The sequence below is a fragment of the Zalophus californianus genome, chromosome 1 (assembly GCF_009762305.2).
Source record: "Zalophus californianus isolate mZalCal1 chromosome 1, mZalCal1.pri.v2, whole genome shotgun sequence".
NCBI lineage: Eukaryota > Metazoa > Chordata > Mammalia > Carnivora > Otariidae > Zalophus > Zalophus californianus.
The window spans coordinates 59362647-59381084 of record NC_045595.1 but is presented as its reverse complement, the minus strand read 5'-3'; the positions used below and the strand labels follow the sequence as shown (position 1 = coordinate 59381084).

The window sequence follows — 18438 nt, the reverse complement described above, 5'->3', positions numbered from 1 at the left end:
ATTCCCTTAAATTGGCGAGACCTAGCTGAGGAGAAAATATTGTGACCCAACAATTTTACATCTAAAGAGAAATAGTAGGGAAAGGGTATCTTTTTACCCCAGTTACCCTGATAAGAAATAGAACAACAACGAAAGCCCTCCACCACCACCAGCACCACCATATCCATATAGCAAAGGAGGGGGGCAAAAGCAAAGCAGCACTGTACCAGCTGTAGGATCACACTTACCAGCTAAGGGAATGAAAGTGAAGGAAGTATTAAAAAAAAAAAAAAAAAAGGTTAAAACTGAATGTAATCATGTATCCTTTAGGATGAGTACCACTGACCCTAAATGTACCTGCCCCTTAGGACACATATGGTTTGAGGGAAGTTGGTCCTGACACCCAGGAAGTGCTCTCTGCTGTCATCCCAGGTGACCTGCATGAGCCCCACCAGCACCTGGGCAGGTGGGCTGTGTGTGAGCTGCATGTGGTCTCTCTGGCCACCCACCTCAGCCCCCATCATACTCACAAGCTTCCGATCTTGGCCCTCCACCCCAAATCCAGGGAGTGTAGCCTGGAGGGTTCCTGGGGGGGGGGGTGGCCTGTACCCCTGTGCATGTGACAGGCCATGGGATCCACAGTGGACAAAGGAGCAGCAGCCCATGGTGCTTTGCTTAGGGTTGGGAAAATGTCAGTGGGTTCTATCAACAAATGGGGGAAGAGCCACAGAATCACCATGGGGGTGGCAGAGCCCCTCTGGGCCTCCCAGGTGGAGTGACCAGATGTAGCTGCCCACACTGGGTGGACCCATGCCAGCCCTAAGAACAGGGATTCCTGCTCGGGAAATCCCAACAGATGATGGTCAGTGTCTGCCATTATTGTGAAAGATTTTTATTTAGTATTATTCTTCAAGTTTATTATTTCACTTAAAAGTTGATTGTTGGAATTCTATTTCTAAATATATGCCCAAGGGCACCTGGGTGGCTCAGTTGGTTAAGCAGCTGTCTTCGGGTCAGGTCATGATCCCAAGGTCCTGGGATGGAGTCCCGCATCGGGCTCCCTGCTCAGCGGGGTGCCTGCTTCTCCCTCTCCCTCTGCCCATCCCCCCCTGCTTGTGCGCTCTCTAAGAAATAAAATCTTTAAAAAAAAAAAAATATGTGCCCAAGAGAACTGAAAACATGTCCTCACAGAAACCTGTCTATGAATGTTTACAGCAGTATAATTCCCAAGAGTCAAAAGGTAAGATTGACCATTTTTGTCCACTTAAGTCCATTTCGACAAAGTATGGTCCATCTACACAGGACTGTCACACAGTCCTAAAAAAGAATGGAGTTCTGACACATGCCATAACATGGACGGACCTTGAAAACATTCTACAGAATGAAGGAGCCAGACATAAAGGCCACCACTGTATGGTTCCACAATTATGAAATGTCCAGGAGAGACACATAATGGGGGGAAAGGGAAGGATGGGGAGTGACTACTAATGGGGACCGGGTTTCTCTGGATGATGAAAATATTCTAAAACGAGATGATAGTGATGGTTGTGTAATTGTGTAAATATCCTGACAACTACTGAACTGTACTTTTTTTTTTAAAGATTTTTACTTATTTAAGAGAGAAAGAGCACAAGAGCAGGGGGAGGGGCAGAGGGAGAGGAGAGAATCCCAAGCAGACTCCCCACTGAGCGTGGAGCCCAACACAGGGCTCGATCTTATGACCCTGAGATCATGACCTGAGCCAAAATCAAGAGTTTGATGCTTCACAGACTGAGCCCCCCAGGTGCCCCCTGAATTGTGCATTTTAGAAATAATTTTATAGGTGTGTGAATTATACCTCAATAAAGCTGTTACTTATTTTTTTGTAGGGTTGATTGTTAAAACCTTAAATCTTAGTCCTGCATCTCAGCAGCATCTCTGGCCCCTGGGCACACAAACACTTTGCAGTCACGGCCCCTTAGCCCTCAGGACAGTGGCGGGGCAGTGAGGCTGAGAGGTGAAGTGCCCAGAGCTGCACTGAGTGGGCAGGGCCCTGCCCATCCCCCTCCAGGGACAGGGAGGTCAACCAGCTGAAGCAGTGGGTCACCACACTGATGATGTCCATCACCAAGGAGGAGGAGATGGCCGCCGAGCTGGAGCTCAAAGCCCGAGTCTTCCACTTCGGCGAGTACAAGGGTGCTCAGGAGGTAGGCCCCCGATCAGCAGCCAGTGGGCCGCGGGCATGGAGGGAGTGTGGGAGGTAAGAGCACATGCGGGAGCACCCAGTGCCCCTTACCACCTTCCAGGCTCTGTAGGCCTGACTGGGGGCACTGGCTGGAGAAGGCCCTTGGTCCCCAGACTGGAGCCACCCTGTGTATTTATGCCCCTTGGCCGTTCAGCTGCCCAGCATACCTCCTCCATTCCTTCCTTCCTTCACTCAACAAATACGTCTGTTTCTTCAACACAAGGTGTCTGAAGGTGACCCTGCCAGGAGGAAAAAGGCATGTCCCCAAGATAGCCTGAAAGAGTGAGAGAATTCTGAGGGCACAGAGGGCCAGGAATGTTCCAGGGTGCAGTGCACACCCTTCCTGACAGTGCCCTTGGGGCCATAGGCACGGTCCCAGCTTCCTAATTCATTCAAATTACTGTTGAGCACCTACTGTGTGCCAGGCCAGGCCAGGTACACAGGATGCCACAACACACAGGCCAGCGCACCCACTGCCTGTCAGACAGACTCACTGGGCGCTGGCTGTGCCCCACTCCTGGCCTGAGCCTGTCTGTCTGCTGTTCCTCATGCAATCCTCATGCCCAGTCCATGTGGTAGGGAGTGTTACCTTTCTGAATGTCAGAACAGGCTCAGAAAGGGGAGTTCATCTGCCCTGGGCCGCACAGATAGTCCTGTGGTGAGCTGAGGTCAGTGCAGGGGCAGAACAGGGCCCCGGAGGTGACTGGGCCCCATGGACACACCAAGGCAGCTGGGGTAGAGCCCCAGTGGTGGCTGGAACCCTGGGTCTGGCTGACCACAGGAGGGCAAGGACAGCTCTGGCCAAGAAAAATCCAAGTGTCCAAGCTGTTTCTCCCATGCTGAGTGTGCTGGGCAGGGTTCAGGGAGGTCAGCCACGTCACGGCAAGGGCACTGGGTGTGGCAGGCTGTGGAGCAGAGGGCGGGGCAGACAGAGGCCCATGTGACCCCTCTGCCGGCCTGGCCCCCTTGCAGGACAAGCTGCTGGAAAGCCTGAACCGCAAGGTGCTGGATGTGTACCAGCACTGCATCGGGACCCAGCAGGAGTCCAACCTGGGCACTGTGCAGATGCTGACCATCATCGAGCACCACCTGGATGAGCTGCTTGAGAACCTGGAGCGTGTACCCCCGATCAAGATCGAGGAGGCCGAGAAGGCCAAGGAGAAGGAGCGTCGCATGAGGTGAGAGCCCAGGCCCCCGCCCCACCCCTTGTGGTCTAGTGGGCGCCTCACGCCTTATGCAGTAGGGAGGGCCCTGAGGGTGAGGACACCCTCCACACCCCTGCTCCTGCTCGGGGCTGGCCCAGGCTGGCCCTGAGGACAGAGGTCAGATACAGACCTGTCCTCAAAGAGCTCCCAAACCAAGAAGACAGGACCCTGGTGCTCCATGCTGAGAGACAAAGCCAGGGGTCTTCCAAAGAGGGCACCAAACTTAGCCCCAGGGAGGGTAGCCCCTCTTCTGGAGTGGGAGATGATGTGGACTCAGGGAGCCCAGGAGCCAAAGTGAGGGTGAGACAGCATAGCCTCACCCCAAGGACAAGGGACATCGATGGCCATTTTCCCTGCTGGATTGGAGAGGGAGAGACTGGCACTGCCAGAGCCCAGGGGAGGGAAGATGCAGACTCAGGGAGAAGCTGAGGAAGCCCAGTTTAGTGGCAGGGGCAAGCAGGAACACTTGGCAGTGTCAGAATGCTGGACACAGGCAGCATGGATCCATCCTCCTAGCTTGGGAGGCCCAGGGAGCTCCCCACAGACCCACTGGCTCCTCTGACCTGGGGGGCTGCCCGGTTCCCTCCATGCAGGGCCCTGAGACATCTACAAAGAGCCATTTGCCTCTCCCACAAGCACAGGGGCTCTTCCTCTGTGTCGCCTGTCCTACACCCGGTGGAGCAGGCACTGGGCAAAGGTTTGATGACCAGAAGCATACACAGGGCGACCAGTGACCAGGGATGGGTACCAAGGAACGTGGGCCTCCAAGGGGTAGGAGCTGATGGAGCTGAGCCGGGAACCCCCAAGAACAAGAGCAGAAGCCAACCTGGCCTGTCAGGGAAGGGTGGAGAGGAGAGGGGAGTTTTCTCCTAGAGGGAGGGCCATGGCCTGACTGCCGGCTGCACGTGAGGAGCTGGGAAGGGGATCTGGGAGCTTCCCTGGGTACCTCCGGTCTTTAATCCATCTTGTGCTGCCCCTGGCACCCAGACTCCGGGAAGAGAAGGTCATGATGCAGAAGCGGCTGCAGGAGGAGCGTCTGCAGCGGGCCCAAGCCCGGGCCCAGGCTGAGATCAAGAAGAAGGTGGGCAGGGTGGCCCCGAGGAGTCACTGCTGGGGAAGGGCCCCATGACCAAGCACAGTGGGGCTGGGAGGGCCTGGGGGCCTGCAGCCAAGCCTGGCTCACCCCCCTTGCAGGTGCTAATTGCTGAGGTGCTGGGGGAAAGAAAGATGGGGCCATCCGAGTAAGGCCAGGATAGAGCAGGGTCTCCCGTTCCTGGCCCACCAGCCCTGCTGCCCCTCAGGACCTGCTTCCTCTGCTAGTCCTCCCCTGAGGCTGCCTGCCCTCCTGCATACGCACTCCCAGTGGGTGACTGGCCGGGCTAGCACCCTCCCAGCTCTACCCAGGTACAGCTCAGCCCCCACAGGGTCCCACCATACCACTGACACCCCAGCCAGACCCCATCACTCTGGCTCATCACCCATCACTAGAGCTCCCCTTGACTGCCCCCCAGGGAACAGGCTAGAACAGCCACTTCCTTCTGGCCTTGGCAGCAGGAGGTGTGCTCCCTAAAGCAGGCCCAAGCCCAGACACAGCCCCCGGCAGACAGATGAGGCTGCGGGGCTGCTCTCTGAATAGAGTAGCGCTCTCCACGCTGTCCCATGGGAACGGCATACACTGTGGGGTCTCCCCTTAAATCCCCGGAGCGAAGGAAGTGGGCTCCCTTTGTTTAGCCGGGTACTTCCCCGTGTTTCCAGCTGTGCCCCACAACACACATACATCTAGGGACCCACAGCCCAGGGAACAGGCTCTGGAAATGCTGGGGAGACTCCCTCCCGAGTCATTTCAGGGCAGCTCTAGCCCTGAGCCCACGGGCTGACCGGGGAGGCCGGGACGTCCCCGGGGCCCCACAGCCCCAGCTCACCAGCTTCCAGGCACAGCTCACAGAGTCCACTTGCTCTGCAGAGGGGCAGGAGACTGGTGAGTCGCTCCCGGCCCCCAGCTCTCAAAGCAAAGGAGGAGCCTGAGCACGTGGTGATGGATAAGGACAAGGAGGAAGAGCTGCTCTTCTTCACCTAGGCTCCTGGCGCCGAGGACAACAGCAGGAAGCAGGGGCAGGGTGGGCTGGCCTGTGGCGGCTGTCACCATGTCCCCGGGCCCCTCCCAGCCTCCCACTGTACATTTCCGTACTCGCGTGAAATAAACTCCCCCTCGCTGGTGGCCCGATGGCCTGTTTAAGGAGGCAGGCTGGTTCCAATATCCGCACCCTGCCCTCTAATCCCTGAACCCCAAGGCCCTGCTCGAGGAAGGAGCTCATCCTGGCCCTCACGTAAGGTGGCTGCTTTGAGACACAAAAGCCAATTCCACAAGAAAAGGAGGCAGAAAGCTATAGGCGGATGAGAGAGTTCTCACTACTGACTGAAGACAAAAACATGACGCCCACACTACACACGCACTTCTGTGACGTAAAGCCAAGTGACACCGTCAGCACATGACTATACAAAAACTTTTATTCATTTGTACTACAAGTTGGGCCCACTGCCACTAGGGAACCCAGTGCCCAGAAAACTGACAGTCAGTACCAATGACATCATGGTGGTGGACACTCCCAGGGGACGTTCTGAGGAAAGTTCCAGCGACCCACCCTGGAGAGATTGTTCCCTGGCCTGGCCCCTCCTCCCATCAGAAGGACAGTGCAATGTGGCCACCAGGCCACCCGAGCCCCAAGGTCACCCTGGCAGGCAGGCTGGCTGCTGGTGGAGGGAGGCTGGGAGACCTGGAGGCTGAGGGGCCAGGTGGACACAAAACTTTAGTCTGTGACGCAGCACAGAGTTCTGTGGGTAAAAACTGTTTATAAATGGGGACCAAGTTCCTCTCGGTAGAGAAGCACCCTGAATAGACAGCACCTCAGGGCAGGAAAGAGAGAGGACTCACCACCGAATGCTGGGGTCATTTCCAAAAGCCAAAGGCCAAAAACTCAAGAAATGAAGAAACACAGAACAGGCAGAGTTTGGACAATTCCAAGTCCAAGAACCAAAACAGCATCTGAATCAACGTAAGTCTCAAAGGCACAAGGCTAAAAACAGCATTTCTGAGTGGCCCCATGGCCAGTCTCGCTAACAAATAAACATGTGCAAGGTTATCAGCTCGCCCCTGTGCAGGACAGACCGCGCTGTGTGAAAACATACGGTGACAAAGTACATGCACACCTGCGGCCTCGACAAGCATATATAAGCCCCTCTCGCTGTCCTACACGTAACAGAGCACTCAGGCCATGACTTTAGGAACCGGACAAATTATTATTTAACATGAACGCCCAAATACAGAATTAGAAAAATGTAAAGTTTTACCTCTAGCATCCCCAAATTAGGAGCTTTAAATTTGGCCTCTCTGTGGAGGGCTCGCTAACAGGGCCCCAGTGTCCCCTTCTACACCCCCATCTCCTTCCCCTCATACGAGCTGCCCGCCTGCTCTGCCAAAACAGGGACTCGAATTTGCCTTCACTATGACAACAGGATCACTTCTGCCCTATGGGGTGACAGAATCAGCCCAACCACAACCACCACCCAAGGGGCTGGGAAACAGCTCTCAGAAAGGGGAAACCGTTTCTGGATCTCTCTCAGGCCAAATGCTAAAACACAGAAAGTGAAAGATCCCATTTGCTTTTACTACAGTTGAAGTCCTATTTGGCTAAGGAATCCATACTCTACCCTACTTCCTGCCTAAGTCTGTTTTTCTAATACAGCAGGGGCTCCATGGCTTAGATCAAACGGGACAAGGGGTGTCTGCGCACGGCCAAGTCCAGGAAAGGCCTGTGCTTTGCCCTGAGGGCAGTCCTTGCCTCAGTTCATGTAAGGCGATTTCAACAAATACTGCCCCAAACTGGTTCCTGATAAAGTGTAACAAAAACATTTTTGAGAAACATGCCCCAAAGTCTCCGAGGAACTCAGCTAGCCTCCTGAGCTTAAACCCAGTGGGGTCCTCCCCAGGCCTATAAGACCACGTAACAGAGTCCAGGGGCCACAGACTGTCCCCGGGGCAGAGGGTCGCTTTACTGCAGGTCCCGAAGGTTGATGGTGCTCCCTGCACACTGCACCTCCTCAGGCCCAGCAGCCCCTCCAGCTGCAGGAAGCACCTCCTGAAAAACCAAGCAGAGTCGTGAGCAGGAGAGCTGGGGGCTCAGGCGGCGCAGGACCACCTCCCAGAAGGCAGTGCTGCGGCCGCACACACCAGCGCCATAACCCACAGGGCACCTCTCACTTTCCTGAAGCGAACTTGTTTTCCCCTTATTTTCACATATGTTCCTTGAAGAAAGAAACTTTCGTATAAACAAAAAGAAGGCAAAGTGAACTCAATGATACTGTGTTGCAGGTCTCCTCAGAAATGTGACTGTCCTTGTTTAATTCATAACCCTTTCCCCACTCCCTATGAGGAAGCGCCTCTCCCAGTTCCTGACTGCCGGTGGGTATCATCAACAGCTACACCACCGCCCACCTAAGCCACCTCCTCCTGCTAGAAGAACACCCCCACAGCATTAGATTCAAGGCGATGGTGAACATTTTTTGGCCAGTTATTTGTACACTACCAGATTTCTTAAGAACGATCTCATGAGTGGGAATACCAGGCAGAACGGAGTTGACATCCGTGAGGTTTTCTGAATGCACGTTCCCAAACTGCATTTGAAGGAACCCCCACTCCAGCCATCTGTGAGCCCCACCTACCCCCCCCCCCGTCTACCAGCACTTTTACTTGATATTTATCTTTGACATTTTAAGGAAAACGTTAAACAGCCTAATTTGAATACAAGAAAACTAAAATTACTATGTGTAGGGATTTAAAAAATATATATGTAAGGCTGAACTGTTAGAAATTTGATAAGCTACTTCATTATTTTATAGCCAAATCTAAATTACCCACTGCCACCTATATTTGGTTTATTGCTTACTTAAGCAAACTAAATTTCCTGAGTCTGTTTTCCCATAGGTTAAAAACTTGGCTGGCCTAGGGGCGCCTGGGTGGCACAGTTAAGCATCCAACTCTTGGTTTTGACTCAGGTCTGATCTCAGGGTTGTGAGACTGAGCCCCGTGTTGGGCTCTGCGATCAGTGCAGAGTCTTCTTGGGTTTCTCTGCCTCTCCCTCTCCCTCTGCCCCTAACTCCTGCCCCAAATAAATAATCTTTAAAAACAAAAACTAGCCAGCCTATTACCCACAGGAGAAAGTGACTAGAATTTTTTTTTATATATTTCAAAGTGCATTTTATTTTATTTTTTAGAGATTTTGCTTATTTGTCAGACAGCACAAGCAGCGGGGAGCGGCAGAGGGAGAGGAAGCAGCAGACTCCCCGCTGAGCAGGGAGCCCGGTGTGGGACTCAAGCCCAGGACCCTGAGATCACGACCTGAGCTGAAGGCAGACGCTTAACTGACTGAACCACCCAGGTGTCCTGTGACTAGAATTTCTAAATATAAAATATTTGAAGAGTGTATTAAATTCCACCTGATTCACAAGTAAGAGCTACAATGGGGAGCAAATCTGAGCTTTATTCTTGGTCTTTTATTTCCGGGTCATTTACCCAAAACCTTTTCTAGAAAGCAGCAAAACATCCTGGCAACCAACCCAGTGAGTCTCCACTTGAGCCCCACCTCAGTGACCAGCCTCAGCAAGCCAAAAGCATCATGACAGTCCTACTAACAAACCCAAAGAGCTGTAAGGCATCCAGACCTGGAGGACATAGACGGGCAAATCGACGGCCAACACGGGGTGAAGGGCAGAAGGCTGCGGGCTGAGAACCAATGGCGAGGCTGCTTCACCTGAGGGGTCATCCTGGGGAGGCAATGGCATGTTTCATTTACCAAGCACAGCAACATTCCTCACCTTGGCCTGAGGAGTACCTGTCACTCTGAAACACACCCTCTGGATTCCAGGCGAGGCCACACGGGGAGCCAGGTGGGGCCTGAAGACCCAGCAGTCACTGGAATCAGGGGCTGGGGGCTGTTTACCCCTCCTCCTGGTCCTCAGTCTCTCACTTTGTTCCCAGCTTGAGGCCCACACCACCTGCCATCTGGCTGCTCCCCACTCCCAGGCCCTTTCCCTAGAACTCCCCCCCACACAATACCTCCCCTCAGCCTAGGCCCCGATTTCCCTCCTGTAGGCTGTTCCTAAACTCTGGCGGAGGCTCCCGGTGCCCTCGTTGAGGGCCCTCCGGCTCTCCAGTGGCCACCTCATGGCGCACGAGAAAGCCCACCTCTGCCCCAACCCATGGTCAAGCTGGAAGGGACAAGAGATCACAGGTCTCTGGAGAGGGGAAGGCTCCTAGGCCCCTGATAATCATGCAAGAAAAGGAATGCCATTGAACACTTCAGCTTTCATCTGCACACCCAGCCCATGGTGGCTCACAGTGACCCCTCAACTCCCGGTACCACCACCAGCATCAGCATCACCCATCCCTTCCCCAGCCTCAAGAAGCTCCTGTGCTGGGCACTATCATTTCCCACTTCATAGACAATAAAACTGAGGCCCAGAGTACTTAAGTAACTTGCCCAAGACAATACTAACTGGTCAGGGAAAGGTAGAGAATTGAAAGCGAGTTTTCTCCACCTCAAGGTTCACACCTTCAATTAAATAGCAGCTTCTCTCTTTCCGATGAGCACCTTTTCTGCACAGGTACCAGCTTCCTTGACGGGCCCATGTTAGAACCTCCAGTCCTGCCTTCCCCACGTCTCGCCTACCGGCTGTGACCATGTTCAGAAGGGCTCTGCTGCCCTTTCCCCCACCTCCACAAGCCCCCATCTTGGGAGAGCCCTGACCTCTTTACTGGAAGAGACCTGTTTTCCTGCTCACCTCTGCAGACCAGTCTCCCTAGGTCCCACCCCCACCAAATGCTCACATTAGCTTTTGTTTTCTGTAAGAGCAAGGCTGCTCACTGGCCCCATCTTCCTGGCCCTCCCCAAGCCCTTCCACCCAGGCCCTCTCCACCCCTTTCAGACTCTTCACAGCCAGCTCGGTCCTGTCTCCTCGATGAGGCTCTCCCAGCACTACAGACCCCAAGGATCTGGCCACCCTCCTCTTCAGAGTCAGTTTGGCACTCAGAAGTCCTTGGATATCTCTGTGCCTTCCCAGGTACATGGTACTCTATGGCCGCAGGAGATGCTCAGGGAAGAGGTGGCATGTGATCAGGCCAGGTCAGAGCTACATATCCTCAGCTTCTACACCTCTTCTCTCCCCAAACAGTCCCAATTTATTGTCCCTCTTCCGGCCCCTCAAAAATGAGACTACAAACAAAAGCACACACAGAGCTGTGGTCAATGTGTCTGGTGAGTGAGCTCATGGACTAGCTGCCAGCTGCAGGCACCTGCTGAGCCCCGGGGAACAGTCTAGGAGGTGGCTGGCCTGCCTGCGAGGGGCTCATCTTGTAGGGAAGAAGGGCGGGGGGAGCCAGCATCTTTAACACATAAAGGCTATATCCCCGGCTGCACTGAGAGCACTCCCCAGACCCAGGTCTGCCAGGCCGTGTGAGCAAGCCCCTTCACCCCTGCCCTGAAACGAGCCCTGGGGTCCAGGGAGGGGCGGGGCCATCCGAGGCATCCCGTGGCTCACCATGGGCAATCTGAACAGCCTGAGGCCAGAGCAGAGCCCGGCACCTCCACCCCACGGGGCACCAGACAGAGGGGGCATGGGGACACAGAAGCGTCAATCCTAGTAAAGACGAAAGCTTGGACAAATAGAGTGGGACAGGGTGGGAGGAAGGGAGGAGCTGGGGTGACAGAGACATCATCCCGGACTCAGGATGGTCAGAAGCAGGTTGGGGGGCAGTTCCCAAGAGGAAGGAGTACTGGAGGGGTGGAGGCTCAGGGAGACACGGCCCGAAGCCTAGCCCCCGGCTCCCGCCCCATGACCAGCATCCTTTGGGCTTGCTGGCTCTTACCTGCAGTAGCTGGACCTGAACGCACTGCACGCTGGCCGCCGGAGCTGGTCCTGGCAGACCTCCGCTGGGCACCACAAGGTTCCCACACAACCAGCCAGTCTGGCTTGTGTGGAAGTGAGTAGGACTGACCTTGCCATCTTTCATTTTCCTCTGAGTGGACCCCGAGGCTCCTGCAATGAAACAGACAAACCAACACATGCCGTGTACCGTGCCTCACCGAGGCCACACTCGGGGGACACAGCCTCCCCGTAGTCACTGTGTACAGCCCTGCAGACTTCAAACTAGTCAACAGGGAGAGTCCCGGGCTTAAGAGGTGGAAAAAACAAAGATTTTGATTAGAAAGCGTAGCAAACTTACCTACGTGTCTTCTGGACATTCAGCGATCAGACCCCAGGTGCCCATTTCACGGGGGCAGAGGCTCCTGCTTACCCTGCAACCCCAAGAACGGCAGGCACACAGGAGATCCCCAACACCATGGAGCACAACTACCAGGCAGAGCTGCACAGTCACAGAAAAGGAACAAGGGAAGGAAGCCGGCCATCACATCCCACCCTCGGGCCCCTCGGCATGTGCTTAAATAAGCTGCCAAATCCTTCAGGCTGTTTTCTGTCCAGCTTCCTCTTCAAAAGTCATCGCTTCGTTGATTTCATAAAAATATGCTTTCTAAAATAATGAAGTACAAAGAAGAAACAAACAATCTGGACACCCAGAAAGGGTTTCTCTGACAGTCGCGTGGTTTGTGAGCAGCACGAAATCCCAAAGACCAGTCGCCTGGATTCAGATCCTGGCTCCACCCCTGACTCTGCTACCTGACCTTGGACAAGCAATTTAAGTTCTGGCCTCAGTGTTCCCTACCTGTGAAATGGGAATACTCCCTAACTCAAAGTTTTGGAAGGATTAAGTAGATATGTGATGCAAGTTTAGAACAGTGCCTGGGTCCTAGTAAGTGCCAGGGAATTTCAGGTGCTGTGACAGCTGTGTCCAGACAGCCCGGGAGATGCATACATGAATGACTTCATAAAGACAATTTTACAGTGAACATCATACAAGTTAATGCAAATAAAAGCATCTGATTTTTACTGGGTGTTATGCACAAACAATGAATCACGGAACACTACATCAAAAACTAATGATGTAATGTATGGTGATTAACATAACAATAAAAAATTTAAAGTAAAAAAAGGCATTTGATTTTTGTTGAATAAAAGGAAAAGAACAAGTGAAACTGAAGGATGTGCTGAATTTCTAGAAAATACGTCTTCGTGAAAACATCTAATGACCTATGGTTAAAGGGAAAAGAGAGGCTGCATTCTTTGTGTAGGTTTTTTGTACTCGAAGTTTCCATTTTAAGCAGGAACGGTTGGTTCTGACACACAGGACGAGCTGCCTCTGTTAGAGCAAGTTCACCTTCGGTCTTGATGCCAACACCGGCCTAGAGGTCCCCGCTCCCGAGCTGTGCGCTGTGCTCCATGTGCGCCCCGCGCCGCTGCCCGTCTGCTCCTGCCCATCGCCCTCGCGGCATCTCCCGCGTGCCTGGGAGCGCTCACACGAAGGGTTGTCCGCGGCCGCAGCACGCACCGGACAGCCTGGCTGCCATGAAACCCTGGGGTCATGGCTCCTTAACCCTCGGCACTTGACAGACTCCACTCTGGGGGGCCCTGTAAGCCGCAGTGCCAGGCCACAGCCTGCTACTTCCTTCCTGGGTGCCTGAGGGGTTCTTCACCTCGGCAGCAAGTCTCGGTTTTCCAGGGAGCACATTTGGTGCCCCCTTCACTGCAGGAAAACGTAGTTCCATTATAGCTTTGAGTACGTCTGCCAGCTTCTCTGCCTCAGGGACCCCAGTCCCCTCCTGCTGGGTTAGCTCTGTCTGTCGTCCATGCTTCTCCCCACCGCTCTGCAGCTTCGGGACAGCAGACCAGGGCTAGGACTAGGGTGAGCAAGCGAGGGGCTAGGGCCCGGGATCCGCTCACTCTTCTTTAACAGTAAGAAACTCCATGTCACTTGCTATTCTCCCTGAACATGCAGGCTACTCCGCTCAACTCTGGCTTTTTACCTGAATGTGTTGTTATGCTTTGAAGTCTTTTATCACCCTAGCATATTTCCCTGTGATAAAAACATGTACATAAATTAAAATTCTAGTTTTAAAAAATATATTTTCTAGGAGTTGAAATCTTCATGTGAAAAATCAAGTTACTGTTGCAATTATTAGTAACGCAAACCCAACCAGAATAACAAAACCTATTAGAAAACTTTGATAATGATGAAATATCAAAAGCAACACTGTACGGAGAATGCATGGAGAACAGTGTGACTGCCTGTTTTCCAGGAGGCTCGTGGGGCTTTGGGTCAGTACTATTCATTGCTAGACTCAGACATGGAGATCATACCTTTTTGCCAATTAGAAAAATAATTTTTTGAGGATTTTTTTTTTTTAAGATTTTATTCATTTGTCAGGGAGAGAGAGAGCACAAGCAAATGCTCGTGTGCTTTAAATGTCATTTCACCACAACTACAGCATGCTGAGCTGCAGCTTAGGGGGAACCACGCCACAGGGCCCACACAGCATGGGCAGTCCGTGTGTCAGGATGGCGCTCCTTCCCCATGGAAGGTCCAATTCCACTTTTCAGTTCAAATAAACATACTGAAACATGCTTCAAGGGATATTATGGAAACCACTATGAGATCAACTAAAGAAAGCATCAAGTAATGTATCTTTTTAAGCAACTTTTAAAAGTAAGATTTAAATATGTATATCTAATGCTTATTATCTAGCTTTGTAAGATAAAAACAAGATCATTCTGAGCCATTTCTCATTTATTTCATAATGATTCAATGAAAGCTGTGCAGATCATACTCTATGTTACCTATGAAGCAAGAAGAATGATCAAAGCCTTGTGTCCCTTCACTAGATCTGTGCTATAGCATGTATGCTATGCAAACGATGGGGAAATTAAGTAAAAATCATGTGAACAAAATCAGAAATAGAACCCACTTAATTTTGCCAGAGAGCAGCGTTACAGGTTTCCATAAAAAATAGTATACACTGCTGAAAAACTGGTCAGTAACCAGAATATAATTTTATTTTTGTTAAAAGGATGTAAGAGGCAGGAAGTAAGACGGACTATAACTAGAATACTTGGTGACACATCATAGGCTAAACTGATCCTAATTACTATATTAGCACATACACTGCATCACATTCTCTTTTCAACCTGTCCCTTCATCCGGCACCTGACAATCTGGCAGTCCCGCAGACGCCACAGTTACACTGAGAAGAATCACTGCCCCTATAACCTACAAGTGCTCTAGCACCTTCTCTGGTTAACGATTTTTCCTGGCAGTGAAATGTTCATCGCTAAAAGGAACTGCTCAGGCTTACATACATGAACACTGCTGCTTTTGTGGGATTCTCCTTAAAAGCAGTTCCTGCTGGGGTGCCTGGGTGGCTCAGTCGTTCAGCATCTGTCTTCAGCTCAGGTCATGATCCCAGGGTCCTGGGATCAAGCCCCGCATCAGGCTCCCTGCCCGGCGGGAAGCCTGCTTCTCCCTCTGTCACTCCCCCTGCTTGTGTTCCCTCTCTCTGTGTCTCTCTCTATGAAATAAATAAGTAAAATCTTTAAAAATAAATAAATAAAAGCAGTTCCTGCTAGGACAAGAGCAGAAGGGTGGGAAAGGTGAGGGCTGACACTGCCAGGGCCCCCCTATACTGTATCTCATTTCAGAACATCTCAACATGCCCTCCTAGGAAAACCGGTGCATGAGGAAGGCCAAGCTGGACGCAGAGCCCTGAGGCGGTCTTGATGCCTGTGTGAATGAATCCATACAAGGCGCCTCCCTGAAGCCAGCACTCTGAAGTGTCCTGGGTCTGGGGCTCTATACATGCCCCACGGTGCTGCGCCACAGGGAGCTTGGTGGTGGGGAAGGACTCACTGTCATGAAGGAAAGGCGGAGAGGAGAGCCTGCAGAAGTCCTGGACCCAAATGCACGGTCTCAGAGATTACAAATGGAAGATGACAACGGGAAGGCTGATTCCCTTCATGGAAGGCCATGCTTGCCTCCCCTTCAAAGTCTTCTCGTCCGCCCAAGGTCCCAGAGACCAGGCTGAACGCTGCCCAACAGTACCCTGAGAAAGCTTCAAAGGAAGAAGGCAGGGCCGGAAGAGGGGAACCTGAGCTGATGCACTGAGCGCCCTGCCCCTGGCTCAGGGGAAAAAAACACCTTGACCTGCTGGTGCCATCGGGGCAGGCTGCTGGGTCACATGACCCCAGACGGTGCACTGTGCCTTCTGCTAGTGTGTCATCACCGTGTACAATGGCTGAAAATCACACCCTTCCTGAGTCAACTATCAAGCCCACTAAGCCACGGATGCTAGAAAGCTTAAAGCCAACACACAGGCTCTATACGGGACCCCATGATGGCCATGCAGCCATCCTCACTAGTAAAAGATGCCATGGCACTACATGTATGTGACCAACTTAACTCACAGACCAGTATCAAGAAACATAAAAAAAAATCTTTCTCACAGTGGAAATCCAGAAAACCTTAGAGGGCAAGTCATCTTCACAGTGAACTGAATTCTGCTTCAATAATCTCAACATTTACCTGAAACACTGGATTGTGCTAGATAACCTGAAAGAGCAGGGAGAGGAAAGAAGGGTAAAGCTAGCCAGCAAGTCAGCTTCCGTGAAGGAGACCTAAAAGACATTTGGGCATGGAATAGCCAAGTGAGCTGGAGTACGCCACTGCGCACCATGAGTCCCCACCGACTCATCTGTGAACAGCGCTGCAGCATGTCTTCACCTCACAGAGCCATGATCAGAATTAGGTGGGGCCAGCAGCACACAGCCTGGCTCAGGCAAAGAGCTCTGCCCATACACCATCTGAAGATGCCCCTATGCTGACAGCCACAGAATCCAGTGCCAACCCAAGCACGTGGCATCCTCGCCCTGGGAGGGCTCTGCGCTGAATATGGTCAGCTCTCGATCCTACATACCACTGACTCCGATGTGTCACTTGCCCCCCCCACCAGGTGCGTCAGGGGTCAGGGGGCCTGATAACTCTGGGCTCATGCAGGCTTTCTCTGCTGGGGATCCTCACTGAACCACAGAACACAGTGAACTATCTGAGTAACTATTCCCCAACTCTCCTCAGGATGGGAGGCTGGGCCCGTTACATATCCTGGATGGTGGAGGGCACTGGGGCTTAACGCTTTTATAGCTCCTGATGTGTTCAGTCCTACACGGTTATTAAAGGATAAACCATATATATAAATATATATAAACATATATTTATTCACAAGAAAAAATATTCATGTTTAATAGCAAAAAGCAGATAAAAATATATGTGTTATCATTTCTTCGAAATAAGTAACAGGTGTAGTTTATACACATGGGAAAATGTTTAACATCAAAACGCTGGAAGTGGTTTTCCCTGGGTGGTGGACCTACAGGGGAGAAAGCATGTAAGAAATCTACCATTATTCTTCCCAAAGAGTAAACCAACATTACCGGAACCACTGTTGGACCGTGCATCCTTTGCTTACCGGCCCGCATGCCTCTGCTCCGGCCGGCCCCACCTGTCTAGCTGGCCTGCTCTCTACCAGAGCACTGGCCGACTTTCATCACCGACACTCCTCAGCAGTGTCTGGGTCACCAGCACAGTGGTCTCCCTGCCCCCTTATATCTCTTTTTCAAAGTCTGCATGTAGATTTTTAACTAAGTTATTCTTCCAGATGAACTTAAAATGGACAGGTGGTTTTTTTCTTTTAAAAAGTTCCTTTGGGAGTTTAAAGGAACTGAATAAAAGATGTCAATTAACAGAATTGAGTGTTGCATCCAGGTACAGAGTAAGCTGTAAACAGGGCCCTTATCTAGGCCCTGCATGTGTGTCACTGGTGGTCCCGAGATACTTTACTACTTCTCTTGCCGTCGTGAGTGAGATCTATTTTTCATTATTGTTTTTCTGATTATTCTAAGTAGAAAAGCTACTCCTGTGATATGTGCAAACATTTTTTGTACAATTAGCTACTTAGTTATCCTTACTTATAATTATTTCAGTCTATTCCCTTGGGTTTTCTAAGCCCAGTAATCATCATCGATAGGTAATCACATCTTCCTATTTGATTATTTTTCTCTAAAGCTTCCATAAAAATGTCCAATACTATTGCAGTATCAGCTTGGTTGCCTCTTCCGATTATAATGGGAACACATCTCACTGAAAATAATGCTAGCTGCTATTCTAACTTGCTCTCTTTATTAGGGAAATCTTTTTAGTTCCTAGTTAAGGTTTTTATTTTTAAAAATCAGCAATGATGAGTTTTCTCAACTGCCTTGCTTCGCATCAGTGAAAGTAAGCGTGTTCTCTGGCTTCCTGATGTGGCAAATTACATTGACAGAGGCCTAACCCTGACCCTCCTGGAACCCTGGACAAGCCCCAGTCATCTGAAATCCAGGTGCCAGTATTTTACTGGCAGTTCCACGTCTGCTTCACACGCTGAAGGTGAGACACGCTGTTCCTGTGGGTTGTACGGCTGACGGCTCTGGAGCCAGTCAGCCTGGGATTCTACTCCTAGTGCAGTCACCCATCAGCTGTGCACCTCCCATCAACTTCATCTCTCTGTGCCTCAGGTTCCTCATCCAGAAAACGGGGTATTAAGCACCTGCATTTCATAGGGTCGCTGTGAGAACTACCTCAGAATCACAATGGGTATACAATCAGCTTGAATTAATGCTACACCTCTGTCAGGTGGAGCACTGGGACATGTTAACTGAATGGCTGGTACTTGAAACGTGTCCAGTGATTAGCAATCTATTCATGCTTTATTGTTCTTTCAACAAATATCGACTGAATCTTTACTCCATTGGGTACAGGGCTATAATGGTGATCCTTACCATGAAGCTTACAACTGCCCACCTGTGTCCTACGTACAGATGTTTTCCAGGGACATACAGATGAGCCTACAATCAACACGCAATGATGAAGCACTACAGCATCCTGGAAACAGAGGGGGCCAGTGGTGGCAAGAGGCCTTGGAAAAGGTTTGGGATAACACGGCAGCCATAATGTAGTCACGGCCCTGGAGAAACCGTTTACAATTAGGGGATCTGTCA

General features: G+C 51.5%; 2 protein-coding genes across 10 annotated transcripts in view; one reads left to right on the top strand and one right to left on the bottom strand.

The window, feature by feature from the left end:
* Positions 1-9214, top strand: part of CFAP100 (cilia and flagella associated protein 100) — a 54282-nt gene extending 45068 nt beyond the window's left edge. For 3 of the 6 annotated variants that reach the window (XM_027583209.2, XM_027583213.2, XM_027583210.2), the window contains 4 exons: positions 2030-2165; positions 3176-3381; positions 4396-4489; positions 5372-5507. In XM_027583209.2, coding sequence (XP_027439010.1) covers positions 2030-2165; positions 3176-3381; positions 4396-4489; positions 5372-5485 — 550 coding nt within the window. In that variant the 3' untranslated portion in view covers positions 5486-5507. Of the gene's footprint in view, positions 1-2029; positions 2166-3175; positions 3382-4395; positions 4490-5371; positions 5658-8993 lie in introns of those variants that run through there. The other 3 variants (XM_027583208.2, XM_027583211.2, XM_027583212.2) reach the window with 3 other exon arrangements.
* The window catches only part of ZXDC (ZXD family zinc finger C), a 105423-nt gene that overhangs the window by 54212 nt on the left and 32773 nt on the right, over positions 1-18438 (bottom strand). For 2 of the 4 annotated variants that reach the window (XM_027583203.2, XM_027583205.2), the window contains 3 exons: positions 11330-11499; positions 9127-9228; positions 5911-7544 (listed from right to left, as the gene is read on the bottom strand). In XM_027583203.2, coding sequence (XP_027439004.2) covers positions 7458-7544; positions 9127-9228; positions 11330-11499 — 359 coding nt within the window. In that variant the 3' untranslated portion in view covers positions 5911-7457. Of the gene's footprint in view, positions 1-5910; positions 7545-9126; positions 9229-11329; positions 11500-18438 lie in introns of those variants that run through there. The other 2 variants (XM_027583204.2, XM_027583206.2) reach the window with 2 other exon arrangements.